General features: G+C 37.0%; 1 protein-coding gene across 3 annotated transcripts; it reads left to right on the forward strand.

The window, feature by feature from the left end:
* The first annotated feature begins 1,080 nt into the window (after nucleotides 1–1,080).
* Nucleotides 1,081–15,308, forward strand: LOC127411270 (synaptosomal-associated protein 23-like). Of its 3 annotated transcripts, none has more exons than XM_051646715.1 (8): nucleotides 1,081–1,226; nucleotides 6,943–7,057; nucleotides 10,192–10,233; nucleotides 10,382–10,430; nucleotides 10,576–10,693; nucleotides 11,592–11,765; nucleotides 12,868–13,012; nucleotides 13,278–15,308. In XM_051646715.1, exons 2-8 carry the CDS (start codon nucleotides 7,001–7,003, stop codon nucleotides 13,335–13,337), a joined length of 645 nt encoding a protein of 214 aa, XP_051502675.1. In that variant the 5' UTR covers nucleotides 1,081–1,226; nucleotides 6,943–7,000; the 3' UTR covers nucleotides 13,338–15,308. The 3 variants fall into 3 exon arrangements, with proteins under 3 accessions (XP_051502675.1, XP_051502674.1, XP_051502676.1); XM_051646714.1 differs by having other exon boundaries at nucleotides 1,095–1,429; XM_051646716.1 differs by having other exon boundaries at nucleotides 1,097–1,320.
* The last annotated feature ends 1,677 nt before the right edge of the window (nucleotides 15,309–16,985 follow it).

The raw sequence follows: 16,985 nt of genomic DNA on the forward strand, positions 1-16,985 counted from the left end.
GTCATGACGATGTATGTCTAAAATGTCCCACGAGAGAGCAAGGCGGCTGCAGTTGTAGCAGAGTGGCGGCCATGTTGCTTTTTACAAGCTGCGCGAACTGCAAGCACGATGGGAAATGACACAGCTTAATGCTCATTGGCTTAAACAAGCATGATATTTCGTTCTCTTCTAAATTGTTTGCTTTTTTATCTCCAATATCATGTTTTTATGTGTATAAATTATCTGTGAATATTCACAACACTCTGACAGTGCGATCTCTGTATGGGATATATGCTTTTTATTATATTTCTGAAATACCAAAAATAGCCTATGTGTCTTTATTAAACTAAAAATGGATGAAAATACACGTCTATGGTAGAAATTAAATAAAATGTAGGCCACATTGAGTGTCTTTTTCCATCATATTTATTTTCATTTTAAAGCAACAGAAATTAAACCATATCCACTTTATCAGCAACAGCGCATGAACGTGAATCCCGCGATATATCTGTCTTTGATCTTGAAGATGTCTGATCCACTACGAGATGTGAGAACTGTCCGACCTGACAGCATTTATTTCACTCCTCCCCAGACTGCAGCCGTCTACTTTCAAGGCGAGGCGTTTGGCATCATGGCATCTCGAACAAGCCTAATGGTGTCATAAAGTCCGCCTACTGATGTTTGATTGACCTGCTCTCATTAGCATGTTGCACGAAGGAAAAATAAATACAGAAATAAAAGAATGATTAAACAAATATAGAATTAAAAATCAACTTTCAATTTTACATTTCCTTTAACATTCCTCAACCGTTTTATATTGTATTATTTTGCATTAATGGGTGCATTTATTTATTTATTTGTATATTTCCTCGCACATTTAATTATTTATACAGCCTATTTATGCACAAATACATGGATTTATTTACTTATTTATATATGTATTTGTGTATTTATTTATTATGTTTTACTAATAAAAATATATTTTTATTTATGATTTATTTATCCACACATTCCATCCAGCTTCTATTAAAGTTATTAATAATTATCCTTTCCATTTATACGCGCTGCAGTTTGACGCATGCGCCCTGAATCACCTGTCATATGACTTGCACATGCGCATCAGTGCAGTTGTCTTAAGGAATTTCGGTAGAGTTTGGGTCAGCGCGGAAAATAAACACTTCGTAAATATTTAGAGGGTTCCCATCGATCCTCAGATTTATCCTACTCCTGTCCTGCGATCAAAATCAGTAAGTAGCGACTGAAAAGTTGTGCTTCAGGTTGCGTCCAGCATACAAAACGAGAGGATGGTAATGCATTTCAACTTCCCAAAAGCGGAACCGAGTACGTACCTCTCTGTCATGCACTGAGACCAACTAAAGCCTTAAATAAACATACACACTTTACTATTAAGTTAGAGAAAAGGAAGATCGTGAGACATCATGAGTAACCCGTAAGTATAAAACATGACCATGGATAGTGGTGTTGGGACCCTGGAAACTTGGGAAGATCAGAACTTTCCCTACTTTAAAGTACTAACTTTTTCTTATTTGTTTACCTGGCAAACATCTGCTGTCTTTCTGGCGTTGGGTGTAAAAGGTTAAACGTGCAATCAGTCGCTTTAAACATCACTGCTCTGGGTTTATACTGTCCGATAAGATCAGATATTCGTGTTTGGGAAACACCTATGTTGGATTTCCGGGATGTAAGCTTGTACTGGAAGATTTAACAGATCTTCATATTTGGAGGAAGTATTGTAGTTTAAACCTATAGGTTTTGATTTGACCATAATTTTAGTTCAGATTGTCCCTAGTGAGTGTCTCTCATAGTCAGAATACAGTGGAAGAAAGAGATTGTAGGAGACGTGATGTAATGGTTTAACCTTGAGGAACCGGTTTGTGGGGAAAAGCTGGAAATGCATATTCTTTTTTCCCATTGATGGACTGTGTTTTTATTTGTGTATGTGTGTGTGTGTGTGTGTGTGTGTGTGTGTGTGTGTGTGAGAGAGAGAGAGAGAGAGAGAGAGAAGCATCTATAAAGATTTGGGTGGTCATGTTATTCCCCTTTAATAACACACTTATTGTAACATTCAACTGTGTTAATCAGAGATGCATGCAACCTTGGAAAAACTACAATCATCACTCAGAAAAGGGAATATAAGTTTGTTCTTGTGAGTTTGCCTCTGCTTTGTTGGTAGGGGATACTTGTGGAAGGCTGGAAACAGGAAAGAGCTACAAAAATGAAGGAAAGGCAGATGAGATCTGTTTCCTGTGTACAGACAAGCCTATATTACAAATACTCTGCCTTACTATAAACGCTTTAGGGTGAACATTCACCCTTCTGTTTGAAATAAATTGCATTCTTGTGGCAGATGAATGAAGCATTGATTAGACAATACAAAAAGTGGCTTAAGAACTCAATATATTGTTTGATTTATTCTCATATCATTGAACAAGTCTACAGTTGACAGTAATCTGTTTTGCATTGAGCTCGTCAATGTGTCGAGTTCTCCCAGTACACATTCTTGCTTTCCATCTGCACTATTTTTAATTGTCGCTCTATGTACATGAGTGTGTGTTGTTAAATCAACAGTCCTAAAATATATATATATATATATATATATATATATATATATATATATATATTGCATTAAGAAAAGAAAACCTACATTAAGGATCAATACGACATTTTGTGACATTATTTTCAGGACAATTAAAAATATTTTACCCCCAAATCCTCATTACCATAACATGCCTGGCAGTTTTACTTTAGCTATTCCAATTGTTTTCAGTGATTATTTTCATTATCGTTACACAGTCATCAAATATGATAAGGGAGTACTACTTTGATGTACTATAAATACTTAACAATTTAAATAATATCTATAATTCTTTACATATGTTTTTACATGGTCTTATCATAAGTTACCATCTTTATTCACATTGCAGTTATGAGTCATTTTCTATACGCAAAAGATAATTTCTTATTTGTTTCTTTTGATTTTGTAGTAAAATAGGACAAGGACATTTTCTTGACTGGTTTCGTGAGAATTACCCTAAAGCAGTTTACTGCAGTGTTACTACAGTTCATGTCCTGGTAGCTATTACAGTTATATGCTAGTGGATAATTGACTTCAGTGCTGCGCTTAATATCTGTTTATTCATTAATTTGTTTGTTTCATGAGTCTTTTGTTGGAGCTTTGGTGTTCTTGGCAATGAAATATTACCCTGAATGACTTGGTGTCTTTTGGTATCACAATTATCATAGAAATATCACACCTCTCTTGTATATCTCTTACAAACCATCTCTCTCTTAACACTGTTTACACGTGTGTTTTACACAGCACATACATAAGACTCATTTCACCATTAGTCCACGTGTACAATGGTCGCACACTGCAAAAAGTGTGGCCTTTGTCTGTGCTGTCTACAGTTGAAGTCAGAAGTTTACATACACCTTAGCCAAATACATTTAAACTCAGTTTTTCACAATTCCTGAAATTTAATTGTAGAAAACATTCCCTGTCTTAGGTCAGTTAGGATCACTGCTTTATTTTAAGAATGTGAAATGTCAGAATAATAGTAGAGAAAATTATTTATTTCAGCTTTTATTTCTTTAATCACATTCCCAGTGGGTCAGAAGTTTACATACACTTTGTTAGTATTTGGTAGCATTGCCTTTAAATTGTTTAACTTGGGTCAAACTTTTTGGGTAGCCTTCCACAAGCATCTCACAATAAGTTGCTGGAATTTTGGCCCATTCCTCCAGACAGAACTGGTGTAACTGAGTCAGGTTTGTAGGCCTCCTTGCTCACATATGCTTTTTCAGTTCTGCCCACAAATTTTCTATCGGATTGAGGTCAGGGCTTTGTGATGGCCACTCCAATACCTTGACTTTGTTGCCCTTAAGCCAGTTTGCCACAACTTTGGAGGTATGCTTGGGGTCATTGTCCATTTGGAAGACCCATTTGCGACCGAGTTTTAACTTCCTGCCTGATGTCTTGAGATGTTGCTTCAATATATCCACATAAGTTTCCTTCCTCATGATGGCATCTATTTTGTGAAGTGCACCAGTCCCTCTTGCAACAAAGTGCCCCCACAACATGATGCTGCCACCCCCATGCTTCACGGTTAGGATGGTGATCTTCGGCTTGCAAGCCTCACCCTTTTTCCTCCAAACATAACGATGGTCATTATTATGACCAAACAGTTCAATTTTAGTTTCATCAGAGGGCATTTCTCCAAAAAGTAAGATCTTTGTCCCCATGTGCACTTGCAAACTGTAGTCTGGCTTTTTTATGACAGTTTTGGAGCAGTGGCTTCTTCCTTGCTGAGCAGCCTTTCAGGTTATGTCGATATAGGACTTGCTTTACTGTGGATATAGATACTTGTCAACCTGTTTCCTCCAGCATCTTCTCAAGGTCCTTTGCTTATGTTCTGGGATTGATTTGCACTTTTCACACCAAACTATTTTCATCTCTAGGAGACAGAATGAGTCTCCTTCCTGAGTGCTATGATGGCTGTGCGGTCCCATGATGTTTATACTTGCATACTATTGTTTGTACAGATGAACGTGGTACCTTCAGGCATGTGGAAATTGCTCCCAAGGATGAACCAGACTTGTGGAGGTCCACAGTTTTTTTTTTTTTTTTTTTTTTTCTCTGAGGTCTTGGTTGATATCTTTTGATTTTCCCATGATGTCACGCAAAGAGGCACTGAGTTTGAAGGTAGGCCTTAAAATACATCAACAGCTACACCTCCAATCAGAAACTAATTGGTTAATTGTCTAAAGGCTTGACATCATTTTCTGTAATTTTCCAAGCTGCTTAAAGGCACAGTTAACTTGTGTATGTAAACTTCTGACCCACTGGAATTAAAAGTGTAACAATCTGTCTGTAAACAATTGTTGGGAAAAATTACTCATGTCATGCACAAAGTAGATGTCCTAAACGACTTGCCAAAACAATAGTTTGCTAATATGAAATCTGTGGAGTGGTTAAAAAATGAGTTTTAATGACTTCAATCTAAGTATATGTAAACTTCTGACTTCAACAGTATGTCAGCCTCATTCCTCTTGGTTTAGCCTTTTTAATAGCAGATTTTTTAAATATCTTTATAACTAATTAAAAACTGATCATGTTTCATTCTAATTTGTTTCTTCTGCATAACAAATTTTAACTAAAAAGGATAGTTCACTCAAAAATACATTTTGTCATCTACTCATGGTGTTAATTTTTGTTTCTCTTTGTTTTTTTGTTTGTTTTTGTTTTGTTTTGTTTTTTCAGGTGGAAACAAAAGTTAAATATAACAATTTAATTTTGTTCTGTAAGGCTTTTCCGGAGTAAAAAACAGTAGTAGTCTGGGTTCAATACAAGTTAAGCTCAATCTACATTATTGTTTTGTCATAATGTTGATTACCACAAAAAAATCACTTCAACTCGTTCCTCCTTTTTCTTTTTTCTTAAAAAGAAATCGAGGCAAAAATCGAGGTTGCAGTGAGGCACTTATAATGGAAGTAAATGGGGCCAATTTTTGGAAAATTGAAAGGCAGAAATGTGAAGCTTATTATTTTATGAAAGTACTGCCATTAATTTGTCTGTTAAAACTTGTGTATTATTTGAACTGTAAAGTTGTTTAAATCTACATTTTTATAGTCATTTTAGGGTTTTGGGGTTTACAGCATTACATCGCCATGGCAACGACATTGTAAAATTGGTTATAACTTTACACAGAAAAGATTAGTAAGCAAATTTATAACACTAAAATCATGTTAATATACATACTGTTAACATCTTGTTGTTGAAACTGTGAGTATTTTAACGTTAATGGATTGGCCCCATTCACTTCCATCATAAGTGCCTCACTGGAACCCAGATTTTTAAATTTTTTTATTTATTTAATTTAACGAATATTCCGTGTTCAATACAAGTTAAGTTCAGTTAACAGCATTTGTGGCATAGTGTTGATTACCACAAAAATGCATTTTGATTAGCCCTCCTTTTCTTTAACAAAAGCAAAAATCTAGGTTACTGTGAGACATTTACAATGGAAGTGAATGGGGGCAAATTTTTGAAAGTTAAAATACTCACTTTTTCAAAGGTATAAACAAGACATAAACAGTATGTGTGTTAACATGATTTTAGTTTGATAAAATTACTTACCTTTTCTGTGTAAAGTTATAGTCAATTTTACAACTTCATTGCCATGACGATGTAATGTCAACAAACCCTAAAATGACTGTAAAAATGTCAATTTAAACAATTTTGCAGCTCAAATAGTACATGAGCTTTGACAGAATTAATGTAAATGCTTTTATAAAATTATACGCTTCACATTTCTGCCTTTTAAACCCTCCAAATATTGGCCCCATTCGCTTCCATTGTAAGCGCCTCACTGTATCCTCGATTTTTGCTTTTGTTTTTAATTTTTTTTTTTTAAACAGCAGGGATGAGTCAAAATTATTTTTTTGTGATAATCAACATTGTGCCACAAATACTGTCGACTGAGCTTAGCTTGTTTTGAACCCAGAATATTCCTTTAAAGTAAAGGAGGGAAAAGTCTAAATTAAATTTTGTGGTATAAATCAACATTATGCCACAAATGCTGTCGATTGAGATTAACTTGTATTAGACTTGGAATATTCTTTTAAGACTTGGAATATCGCGCACAACCGTGGACTTTTAGTACTTTTCTTTGTACTTTTTGGTGCGTGACAGGATCTGGTCACCATTTACTTTCATTGTATGGAAAAGAGCAGCGAACATTTAGCTTAATAAGGTCTTTTATGTGCCATGTAAAAAATCATACTGGTTTTAGAGCAACATGAGGGTATTTAGACAGGAGTTTAACATTTTGGGTGAATTATCACTTTGAATTCCTGGTGGTAGATTTCCATGGGAAAGCTGTTTTTCTGGGCATCTTTGTGTTTGTGCTCTCTAAACTTTGACCTCTTGTCTCTGACCTTCAGACCCCAGAGCGTAGAGCTTAAGGCAACAGGAGGGGCAGCAAATTTGGACACCAGCAAGATGGCAGACATGTCTGTGGAAGAGATCACATTGAGAGCCAACCAAGTGACAGATGAGGTATGCTTGTCATCTGTTACCATAGAGATGTAACAAAGGATGATAGTAACAAATCTTTCTTTTTTATTTGATGTGATGTTTCCTAGTCCCTGTTAAACTGCCAACCCATTGTTTATGACAGCAAAGTCACTGTTCTCTCTTTCTCTGTCTTTCTCTCTCACGTACTCACTCACTCAACATGACAGTTCTTTTCTTGAAGTTGTAAAGGCATTTTCTTTGTTTTCTTGTGGATATTTGTGAATGTGTGATTCTCTGTTCTACTGACATCTTCCAATATTTTCAGTCTCCTCCCCTAACTTTGTTTCTATCTCTCTCTCTCTCTCTCTCTCTCTCTCTCTCTGTCCTCCTTGCTGCCTCTCAAGGAACTCACTTCAGACTGTGTGCTATAAAAGACTATTAGCATGAAGGGGGTCATTGTGCTCATGCACTTCAGCATGGGTGACTGGGGGTAAACTAGAGATCCATTAAACACCCTCTTCCTCCACCTTTCCATTTAAGCATTACATGATGTATTGATAGTATTACCATTTGAGGACCCTCTGAATGTTGTTTCCAAGATCAGAAATGGAGAAGTTAGTGCCTGAAATAATATATTTCTCATTTTACCGTAATCGTGTGTTTTGTCTCCCCATTGTGTTCCGCAACATTTTGTGTTGTTTTGAATGGCTTCATAGCATTGTCTAGACATTTTGTGCAATGTGCTTTAAATTTCTGCCTAACTTGCAACTCTGTATTTATCAAAGGATTTGAATTTTATTTTCTCTTTCAAGGAAAATCATAAAGGGCTCTGTAATGACTGCTAAAAACCTATGCTTTTAGGCCTGTTTCACTCTGCATGCATAAGTGCAGTGCATTTTATTTCAGCAGCTCAACAGGTTACAGTATTCATTAGAGGTTGACTGATAGTGGATTTTGCCTATACTGAAAACTAAGGTGGTGGAAAAGACAGCTAACCGATTAATCGGCCAGTATTTTTAAAAATGATTTTATCGAACATTAGTAAAATCCCAGAGGTGTGTTTGCTGTGCAACCAAAATCTCAATAATAACCAGAAAATTTGAGACTATTAAACAAGCTCAAAATACACTGGGGACTCTTATTTTAAAATGTCTGTACTTTCAGCTTACACAAACACACAAGGGAAACAAAACATGCACTCTTAAGGGGCAGGCGCACTAGGCTTTGAGCGTGCAATTTGTTTTTACATTATATCCAGGCACAATGAACCTGGATATGATGTCATGTGGGAGGGCTTCTTGTCTAAGTAAATAATACACTTAATAACTATTATATTAAAAAAGTTAAAATGTATTGTCAACTCGCTTTCCTGCAATAATAAAACACGCAGCTTTAAAATATGTATTTTTTGTATTGAGCCAAGAGGTCAGGGTGTGATGTTTCGATCTTCTATCGGTCACACGTCCTCTCGTCGTACAAATTCACGATTCAGAGTTCACCAAGCTTGAACTTTGGTTCACAGCGTAGCATAAAATTTTATCGCATATGCTTGCGGTTCTGGTCTGCCGCTTTGGGATGCGTTTGAATTGGAGTGAATGGAGCGTAAAGTGTACTGTTTACTAAAATAGAATCACTATAAAGTAAACATTGCCATATGGGCTTATAAATACTGTATGAGCAGTAATTAATCAACAATAGATCATTAAGATCTTCAGCGATCGCTGGTCAATTGTCATGTGTCTTTTGTTTTATAACATTTAGCATTAATAATCTTGAATTAGTCCATAAACAGTGATGATGACAGAGTCTTGGCTCCATTACAATGCTGTATGTAACTATGAATCAAATTAAGCTTTTTGTAGCCTTTGACCTGTTTCATGTGATGTCACTGTATGACGGCTCTGCCATGTTTGTGACCAATATTCCATATACCTTCATTGTGCTGCACTGCGAGATGCGGGAAAAAAACCTTCTTCAGGAGTTAAAAGAACCTCTTTTGGTGATGTACCGGTGGGCATGTGTACTCGCTGGAAACACATCAGACTCACCTGCGTCTGTGGATGAATCGCGGATAAAATATCTTTAAATGTCTGCAAAAGTTAAATTTGACAATATTTGTGCTGTCTTCAGACCTGTATGAACTATTCCTGGGACTTGGCATGGATCAAAAGCTATGTTTGATGTTTTTCTTGATATCGTTTTCCGGGTGTTTTTCCATTCACCAGCATTGTTTCCTCCCGTTAAAAGTGACATCACTGAAACAGGTTGATATTCACCAGATGAAGGGTTGTGGCCACAGAGGAACACGGAGGAATAAAAAAATGAAAATGGCGGCTAAAGTTCCAAAAAGCAACTATCGGCACCGATTAATCGGTTTAACCAATATATTGGTCACGCTCTAGGATTCACACTGCACTTGAGAGCAGCGTAGTGCTGTGTAAAGCCAAGGTCACCCTAGTGCTCTATTCACTTTCATCCATACGCAACCAATCGTGGGTTCAAGCTTGATGAACTCTGACTTGCAAATTTGTATGACAAGAATGCATATTTCAAAGCTACATGTTTTTATTGTCACAGGAAAATTAGTAGATGGCATATTTGAAAATTTTCAGTTATATTATGTATTATTTTTGATATATCATTTATTAAAATCAGAATCCCTCAAGAGTGACAACATGTCCTCTCCGTTGCGGAGTCTAAAATAATTTTGTATGCTCAAAGCCTAGTGTAACCATGGTTTAATATGCAATGAAAGCTCTGTAAATCTATTTATCAACACAGTTGTTGGGGATATAGAATTTTATGAGAAAAAAAAAATAATAATAATAATGGAGCAAACTACTCGCACATTTCCGGAAAAAGGATATCTGTGATTTGCCTGTCACTGTAAGTTCCACATGCAGTCACAGGCACTTTCTAGTTAGAATAACTGACTGAATCCTGATGAATTAAGCAAGTTATAGCATATACCACTGATTATGTGTGTGATGTGAAATAGGCCTTAACCTATTCAGACCTTATGAGCCAAAGACACGGAAATATTCAGCAAGTTATACCCATCTTGATATTTTATGTTTGCATGCAGAACCTATATTTATGCTTAATGGACAAGACAAGGTGCTACAATACGCTATCGTAGTGATTGACCAGCTTTGAATGTATTTGTTTTTTTCCAGTCACTTGAAAGTACTAGGCGGATGCTACAGTTGGCTGAAGAGGTAAGACGTCCCATGAAGCCTGGATGCTTAAAATACAATTATGCAGTATATCCTGTTATTTCAGATGTAAAAAATATTCATGCTCATTAAATCCCGTTTCTCTAAATCTTTGTAGAGTTTAAGTTGAATAATGTGTGTATATTTTCAGAGCCGGGAGACGGGTGTTAAAACGATGACCATGTTGGATGAGCAAGGAGGTTAGTAATTTTACTATTCGGTGCCACCTGATTCCTGGTGTCTACTTCAATATAGCAACAATCAGAAGTCTTTCCGTGCACTAAATGATATCACTTAGGAGACCGTAGTAAGTGATGTTGTCTTAGTGAATTCTGTCTTTCTCAGAGCAACTGAGGCGTGTTGATCAAGGAATGGACCAGATCAATCAGGACATGAGACAAGCTGAGAAGAACCTGACTGATCTGTCCAAATGCTGTGGTCTGTGTGTGTGCCCATGTGACAGGTTGGCTATTAGAACTTCACTTCCTGGCTTGATATTATTAATATGCATTACACAGAAATTTTCAATGGGAAGAGAATTCACAGATTTTCAGATTTTATTTCTGCTTACATATTGAAATTAAAGGAATAGTTCACAAAAAACGAAAATTCACTCATCATTTACTAACCCTCATGCCATCCCAGATGCATACAAATGAAGATTTTTAGAACAATATCTCAGCTCTGTAGGTCCATACAATGCAAGTGAATGGTGGCCAGAATTTTGAAGCTTCAAAAAGCACATAAAGTCAGCATAAAAGTACTCCAGTTGTTAAATTCATGTCTTCAGAGGCAAATGAATTGGTGTGGGTGAGAAAAAGATCAATATTCTACTCTTTTTATTTTTATTTTTTATAAATCTCTAACTTTGACCAGCATCGACCAGTAGGTGTTGAAATGCACAAAGAAAAAACAAAAGAAGAAGAATGTGAAAGTGAAAATGGAGATTTATAGTAAAAAAGGACTTAAATATTGATCTGTTTCTCACCCACTCTCTTTACATTTCCTATTTTATCACTTCTGAAGATATCGATTTAACCACTGGAGTTGTATGGTTACTTTTATATTGCCTTTATATGCTTTTTGGAGCTTCAAAGTTCTGGTCACCATTCACTTGCATTGTATGGACATACAGAGCTGAGATATTCTTCGAAAAATCTTTGTTTTGGGGATGAATTCTGAGTGTGAGTAAATTATAATGAGAATTTTCATTTTGGGGTGAACTATTCCTTTAAATTGATTGTATGTTATAAGGCCTTTATATGGTAAGTGTTAATTATATTCCTTTCTTTGTTAATTGTGTGTGTTATGAAAAAAAAAAAATGCATGTCAGAGAAATTCAGTTACCATGTCTTTTTCAGAGTGACTTCCATTGAGCATGATGGGCGGTATAAGCGGACTTGGGGCACAGGCAGTGACGACTCCAGCACAAAGGGAAAAGAACGAGGTGTAGTGTCTAGCCAACCAACAGCCATCCACAATGGACAGGCTATTTCTGGTGGGTCAGTGGCCCCTTCTGGTCCCTATATCAAGAGGTAAGGGCAAAATAGCACAAAATCAAGAGTGATTTTGTGAGACTGCTGCTCTCTCAGTGGTCCAATGTGACTGAGATTTGGGGTGTTAAGAAAAGCTTTAATGGAGTTTAAAATCAACTTCCCATAAAGGTTCAGTGAGGTTTAGATCTGGTTACTGGGCCCTGGACCGTAACCAGATCTACTGTGATCCCCCGCCCTCCAGTGAGCCTGGTCTTTCCCAAGGTTATTTTTCTCCATTAACCAACATCTTACGGAGTTTTGTGTTCCTTGCTACAGTCGCCTTTGGCTTGCTCACTGGGGTTCTAAATACAATCGTTATTTGCTTATTTATTTAATTGTTTATTTTAAGACACAATTTACAATCAAATTATTATCAAACTGCACAATGATGAATGTAAGACTTAACAGATATTACAGCTTCAATATCTGTTAAAGCATGATTTTCTGTAGAGCTGCTTTGAAACGTTGTGTGTTGTTGTGAAAAGCGCTATACGAATAAAAAGACTTGTCCATTGTAGGACCATGATGCATATCAATTATTGAACCTAATGAATTCAACAAAATAAATGCCCTAATGGTTAAAAGTTGGCAACAAACGAACCCTGCGTCTGGATTATAGGATCATAAAGTGTCCAGTCTTTCCGCACTTCAGTATCTCGTAGGCCATCTAGTAGGTCACCTGGGTATTTCTAGCATACTGTTTTATGAATATTGAGGATTTGGATGTACTACTCCATGTGTAGTGTATTTGGTGTACTATTTATAGGGAAGTATGAAAATTTGGATGAAGCAAATGTTGGCTTTCTACAGCTATAGGGAATCAGTCTAGCTTTCTCCAGTCTTGGGAACATTGTGGACAATGACTCATTACTTTTTGACTTTTGATGCATCTTCTGCAATGCGAAGTCTTTAGAGCTGATTCATAGTTGTGGCAATTCTTAAGAGACTCATCTTTTGCATATGCATTTATAATTGTCATTATATTAATTCAAAGTTAATCTCTTTAATCTCCAAAATGGCAATGTGTATTCTTGGTACACAGGAACAGAATGATGTATTGTATCCTCTATTGACTTTTTTGTTTTTTTTTGCATTTCCAAAGAGTAACTAATGATGCACGAGAAGATGAGATGGAGGAGAATCTGGATCAGGTGGGCAGCATCATCGGGAATCTAAAGAATTTGGCAGTGGACATGGGCAATGAGATAGATAAACAGAACAAGACCATTGACCGCATCAATGATAAGGTAAAGCTCAGTTACCAAGAGATTTAGATTATGTAGCTGTAGAAATGTCTTTTTATTATTATTATTATCTAGTTTTATGAAGAATTCAATTGTTTAGAATACTCTTTAAAAAAAAAAATATATATATATATATATATATATATATATATATATATATATATATATATATATATATATATATATTATTATTATTATTATTATTATTATTATTATTATTTTTTATTTATTTTTTTCTGCCTTTAATTTATGTCACTGTTTTGCGCAGGCTGATATGAATAAAGCTCGCATTGACGAAGCCAACCATCGAGCCAACAAACTTCTGTAGGGAATGAACTGCAGCTAGCATCACTCAGGAGCCTGATTATGATTTTTTTTACACACAAACACACACACAATTTCTTCTTTACAGCAAAGAATTGCGGCAAGGGATTTTTTCAAATGCCATCTGTGCCTTTTTATTGCAATCTAGATGTTCTTTTGTAAATAGAGGTGTACACACACACACATGCATGCATATGCAAAACCTCCTGTACAATCAAGTCTTCACCCCTAACATGTGAGACAAATATGCTGGATGCACAGAGTGCAGTTGTTTTTGAAGCTCTGCTCACTACTGTCCCCTCAAGTCTGTTATGGATGGAATCTAATCTCTGGGAGATAGTGTCGGTTTTGTCCATCTCTCTCGCTGCACTTGAGTCAACATGGCTTATAGTTTCATTAATTTGAATGAGGGGCAAAAGACTTGACAGAATCTTTAATGTCCCTACATGCTGCCCTTTTAGCCTTTAATCTATGTTTGGGCTAGTCCAATAATGTTTGGTTTTTATGTAATTGTTTTCTGTTCAACTGTATCTGCGACTGATTAAACTCATATTTAATTATCTTAAAACTTTAATGGACCTTGTGAACACAATTAGTCATTTTCAATATTTTTGGGAAAATGTATGGTAGTGTCCTTTTAATGGCCAAATTTACCATGCTATATATAGCTCTGGATAAAAATTAAGAGACCACTGCAAAATTATCAGTTTCTCTGGATTTATTATTTAGAGATATGTGTTTGAGTAAAATTACAATTTTTCTTTTATTCTGTAAAGTACTGACAACATTTCTCCCAAATTCCAAATAAATATATTGTCATTTAGAGCATTTATTTGCAGAAAATGACAACTGGTCAAAATAACAAAAAAGATACAGTGTTTTCATACCTCGAATAATGCAAAGAAAATATGTTCATATTCATTTTTAAACAACATATAACTAATGTTTTAACTTAGGAAGAGTTCAGAAATCAATATTTGGTGGAATAACCCTGATTTTCAATCACCGCTTTCATGCGTCTTGGCATGCTTATCCTTCACAAAGACGAATCTGCCCGATTCCAACCTTGCTGAAGCACCCCCAGATCATCACTGAACCTCCACCAAATTTCACAGTGGGTGCGAGACACTGTGGCTTGAAGGCCTCTCCAGGTCTCCGCTTAACCATTAGACGACCAGATGGAGGATCGGTGATGATCTGGGGGTGCTTCAGCAAGGCTGGAATCGGGCAGATTCATCTTTGTGAAGGACGCATGAATCAAGCTTACAAGGTTATCCTGGAAGAAAACTTGCTTCCTGCTCTGACAAAGTTCCCCTACTCTGAGGATTGGTTTTTCCAGCAGGACAATGCTCCATGCCACACAGCCAGGTCAATCAAGATGTGAATGGAGGACCACCAGATCAAGACCCTGTCATGGCCAGCCCAAGCTCCAGACCTGAACCCCATTGAAAACCTTTGGAAGGGGATCAGGAGGAAGATGAAAGGCCACAAGCCATCAAACAAAGCTGAGCAGCTTGATTTTTTGCACCAGGAGAAAGACTGGTAGAGAGCATGCCAAGACGCATGAAAGCTGTGATTGAAAATCAGGGTTATTCCACCAAATATTGATTTCTGAACTCTTTCTAAGTTAAACATTAGTATTGTGTCATTTAAAAATGAATATTAACTTGTTTTCTTTGCATTATTCGAAGTCAGAAAACACTGCTTCTTTTTTGTTATTTTGATCTGTTGTCAACTAACAATAGTAAATTGTGCTCTAAATGACAATATATTTATTTGGGAGAAATGTTGTCAGTACTTTATAGAATAAAACAAAAATGTTAATTTTACTCAAACACATACCTATAAATAGTAAATCCAGAGAAACTGATAATTTTGCAGTGGTCTCTTAATATTTTCCAGAGCTGTAGGTATAGGACATTTCAATATAGCAATTTTATTTCTAATAAAGCAAATATAATACTTTAGAATACTATTCTTGCCTGTTTTGTTTCTTTGTGTGTGTGTGTGTGTGTGTGTGTGTGTGTGTGTGTGTGCGTGTTGAAGAGTAGACCTGGTCTAACCAGTAGAGGGTGCTGCGACATTACTTTGTGCTGTTATATACTTTATACATAATCATGTTTAAGTTGTTAAATTTTTTTTTTCTTTTTAAAGTATTAGAGTAATAGTCACATTTCTAAAAAAAAAATGTAATTTAATTTATTGAGACTTAAAAGTATTTGAGCAATTTTGTGTCTATCTGAATCCTGAGATCTGTCATTATTGCCAGATGTTTGATATTTTGCCATCAAATGTGAGTGGTATATAACATTATGCTTTGTAATATAGGGGCACATCAAAATTATAAGAACTTACTGCTAACCTCCTCTTAGGTGAATGCTTTCACCACTGGTTGTCACTTGAACTTACGTTGATGAGCCGAGGCTAGGGGTCACTCCCGAGAGCCAGAACCTCTCTGAATGGTTTTCCATCACACCAATTTCATTGCCAGATGTCTTTCGAAGTCCAGCCTTCCACACTCATCGAGCATATATAAGGTGGATCGGAAGACAGCCCCCTCAGAACTCCTCAGAAGACATGGAGCACGGAGAATTCAAGGAGGCTCCCGCTGGCGCAAGCTTTGCATACCTCTTGCTCTTGTGTTTTCACCTGTGGAATATGCCAATTAAATTATCTGAACCTCTGCTAAGCTGGTTCAATTTCATCTGGCATATCCCCAGACGATTATGCGGTGGCTATCGGGTTGTCGAAAGACGAGGCATTGGGCTCGAGTGGTCTCCACCATCCGAGCCCGAACACTCTTTATTAGGCAAATGGTATCTGAACGCGGGCTGGCATTAACTCCCCAGCGTAAAAGTGCCATTCTTCCCAGAGATGTATGCAGAGCTCTCCAGAATGTGTTGTGTGCCCTACTTGGCTCGCACATACATTTCAGGAGTGATCGTCTCTACCGCACTGAAACACGTGGAGCAGAAGGGCTTTACCATCCTTACGCAGGTGGGAGAAGCATATGCTGTGCTTCCTGTGCTTCTGCACCTAGCTGGAATTAACGCCCTTCACTCCTGTCCAAACTGTGCAGACTTATGTCCGCTTTCACAGCTAAATCTTACACAACCTCAGGACAAGCCATATCATGCAGTTTTGCAGGTCTTTCAGGCAAAATTGATGAGCGGAATCCCGACTTCGCACTCTCCAAAGAGTTGCAAGTCGCGTGCCACTGAGATAACTTCCCAAGCCATCGGAGGATCACTGGACAGGGTTTCAGAGATGCACAAGGCAAACAAGGCAAGGCTTGTTCGAAGACACGAATACACTTTATCTTAAAAACTGAAAGCATTTCATACAGAACTTCAGTATCATCACGTGTTGGTCCAGATGAACAACACGTCAGTGGTGGCCTACATAAACCATCGAGGAGTTTGGACACGTCCAATGTTGAAATTGATGTGCCATATTCTTCTGTGGTGCCAGAGACACTTCAAATCGGTCCGGGCGACTCACATTCTCATCCGAATGAATTACAGGGCCGATCTGCTCTCGCGTCAGAGAATTCACCCCAGAGAATGGAAACTCCATCCTCAGGTGGTCCTGAGAATTTGGGAGATATTTGGGAAAGCAGCAGTGGATCTGTTTGCCTCCCAGAAGACCACAC

This window comes from Myxocyprinus asiaticus, chromosome 20 (assembly GCF_019703515.2).
Source record: "Myxocyprinus asiaticus isolate MX2 ecotype Aquarium Trade chromosome 20, UBuf_Myxa_2, whole genome shotgun sequence".
NCBI classification, from domain to species: domain Eukaryota; kingdom Metazoa; phylum Chordata; class Actinopteri; order Cypriniformes; family Catostomidae; genus Myxocyprinus; species Myxocyprinus asiaticus.

What these genes read in the sequence shown, in the direction of transcription:
- LOC127411270 (XM_051646714.1), top strand. An exon ending in TGCTACAGTTGGCTGAAGAG is followed by an intron (nt 10,234 to 10,381) that starts GTAAGACGTCCC and finishes GTATATTTTCAG; the next exon opens with AGCCGGGAGACGGGTGTTAA. An exon ending in TGTGTGTGCCCATGTGACAG is followed by an intron (nt 10,694 to 11,591) that starts GTTGGCTATTAG and finishes TGTCTTTTTCAG; the next exon opens with AGTGACTTCCATTGAGCATG.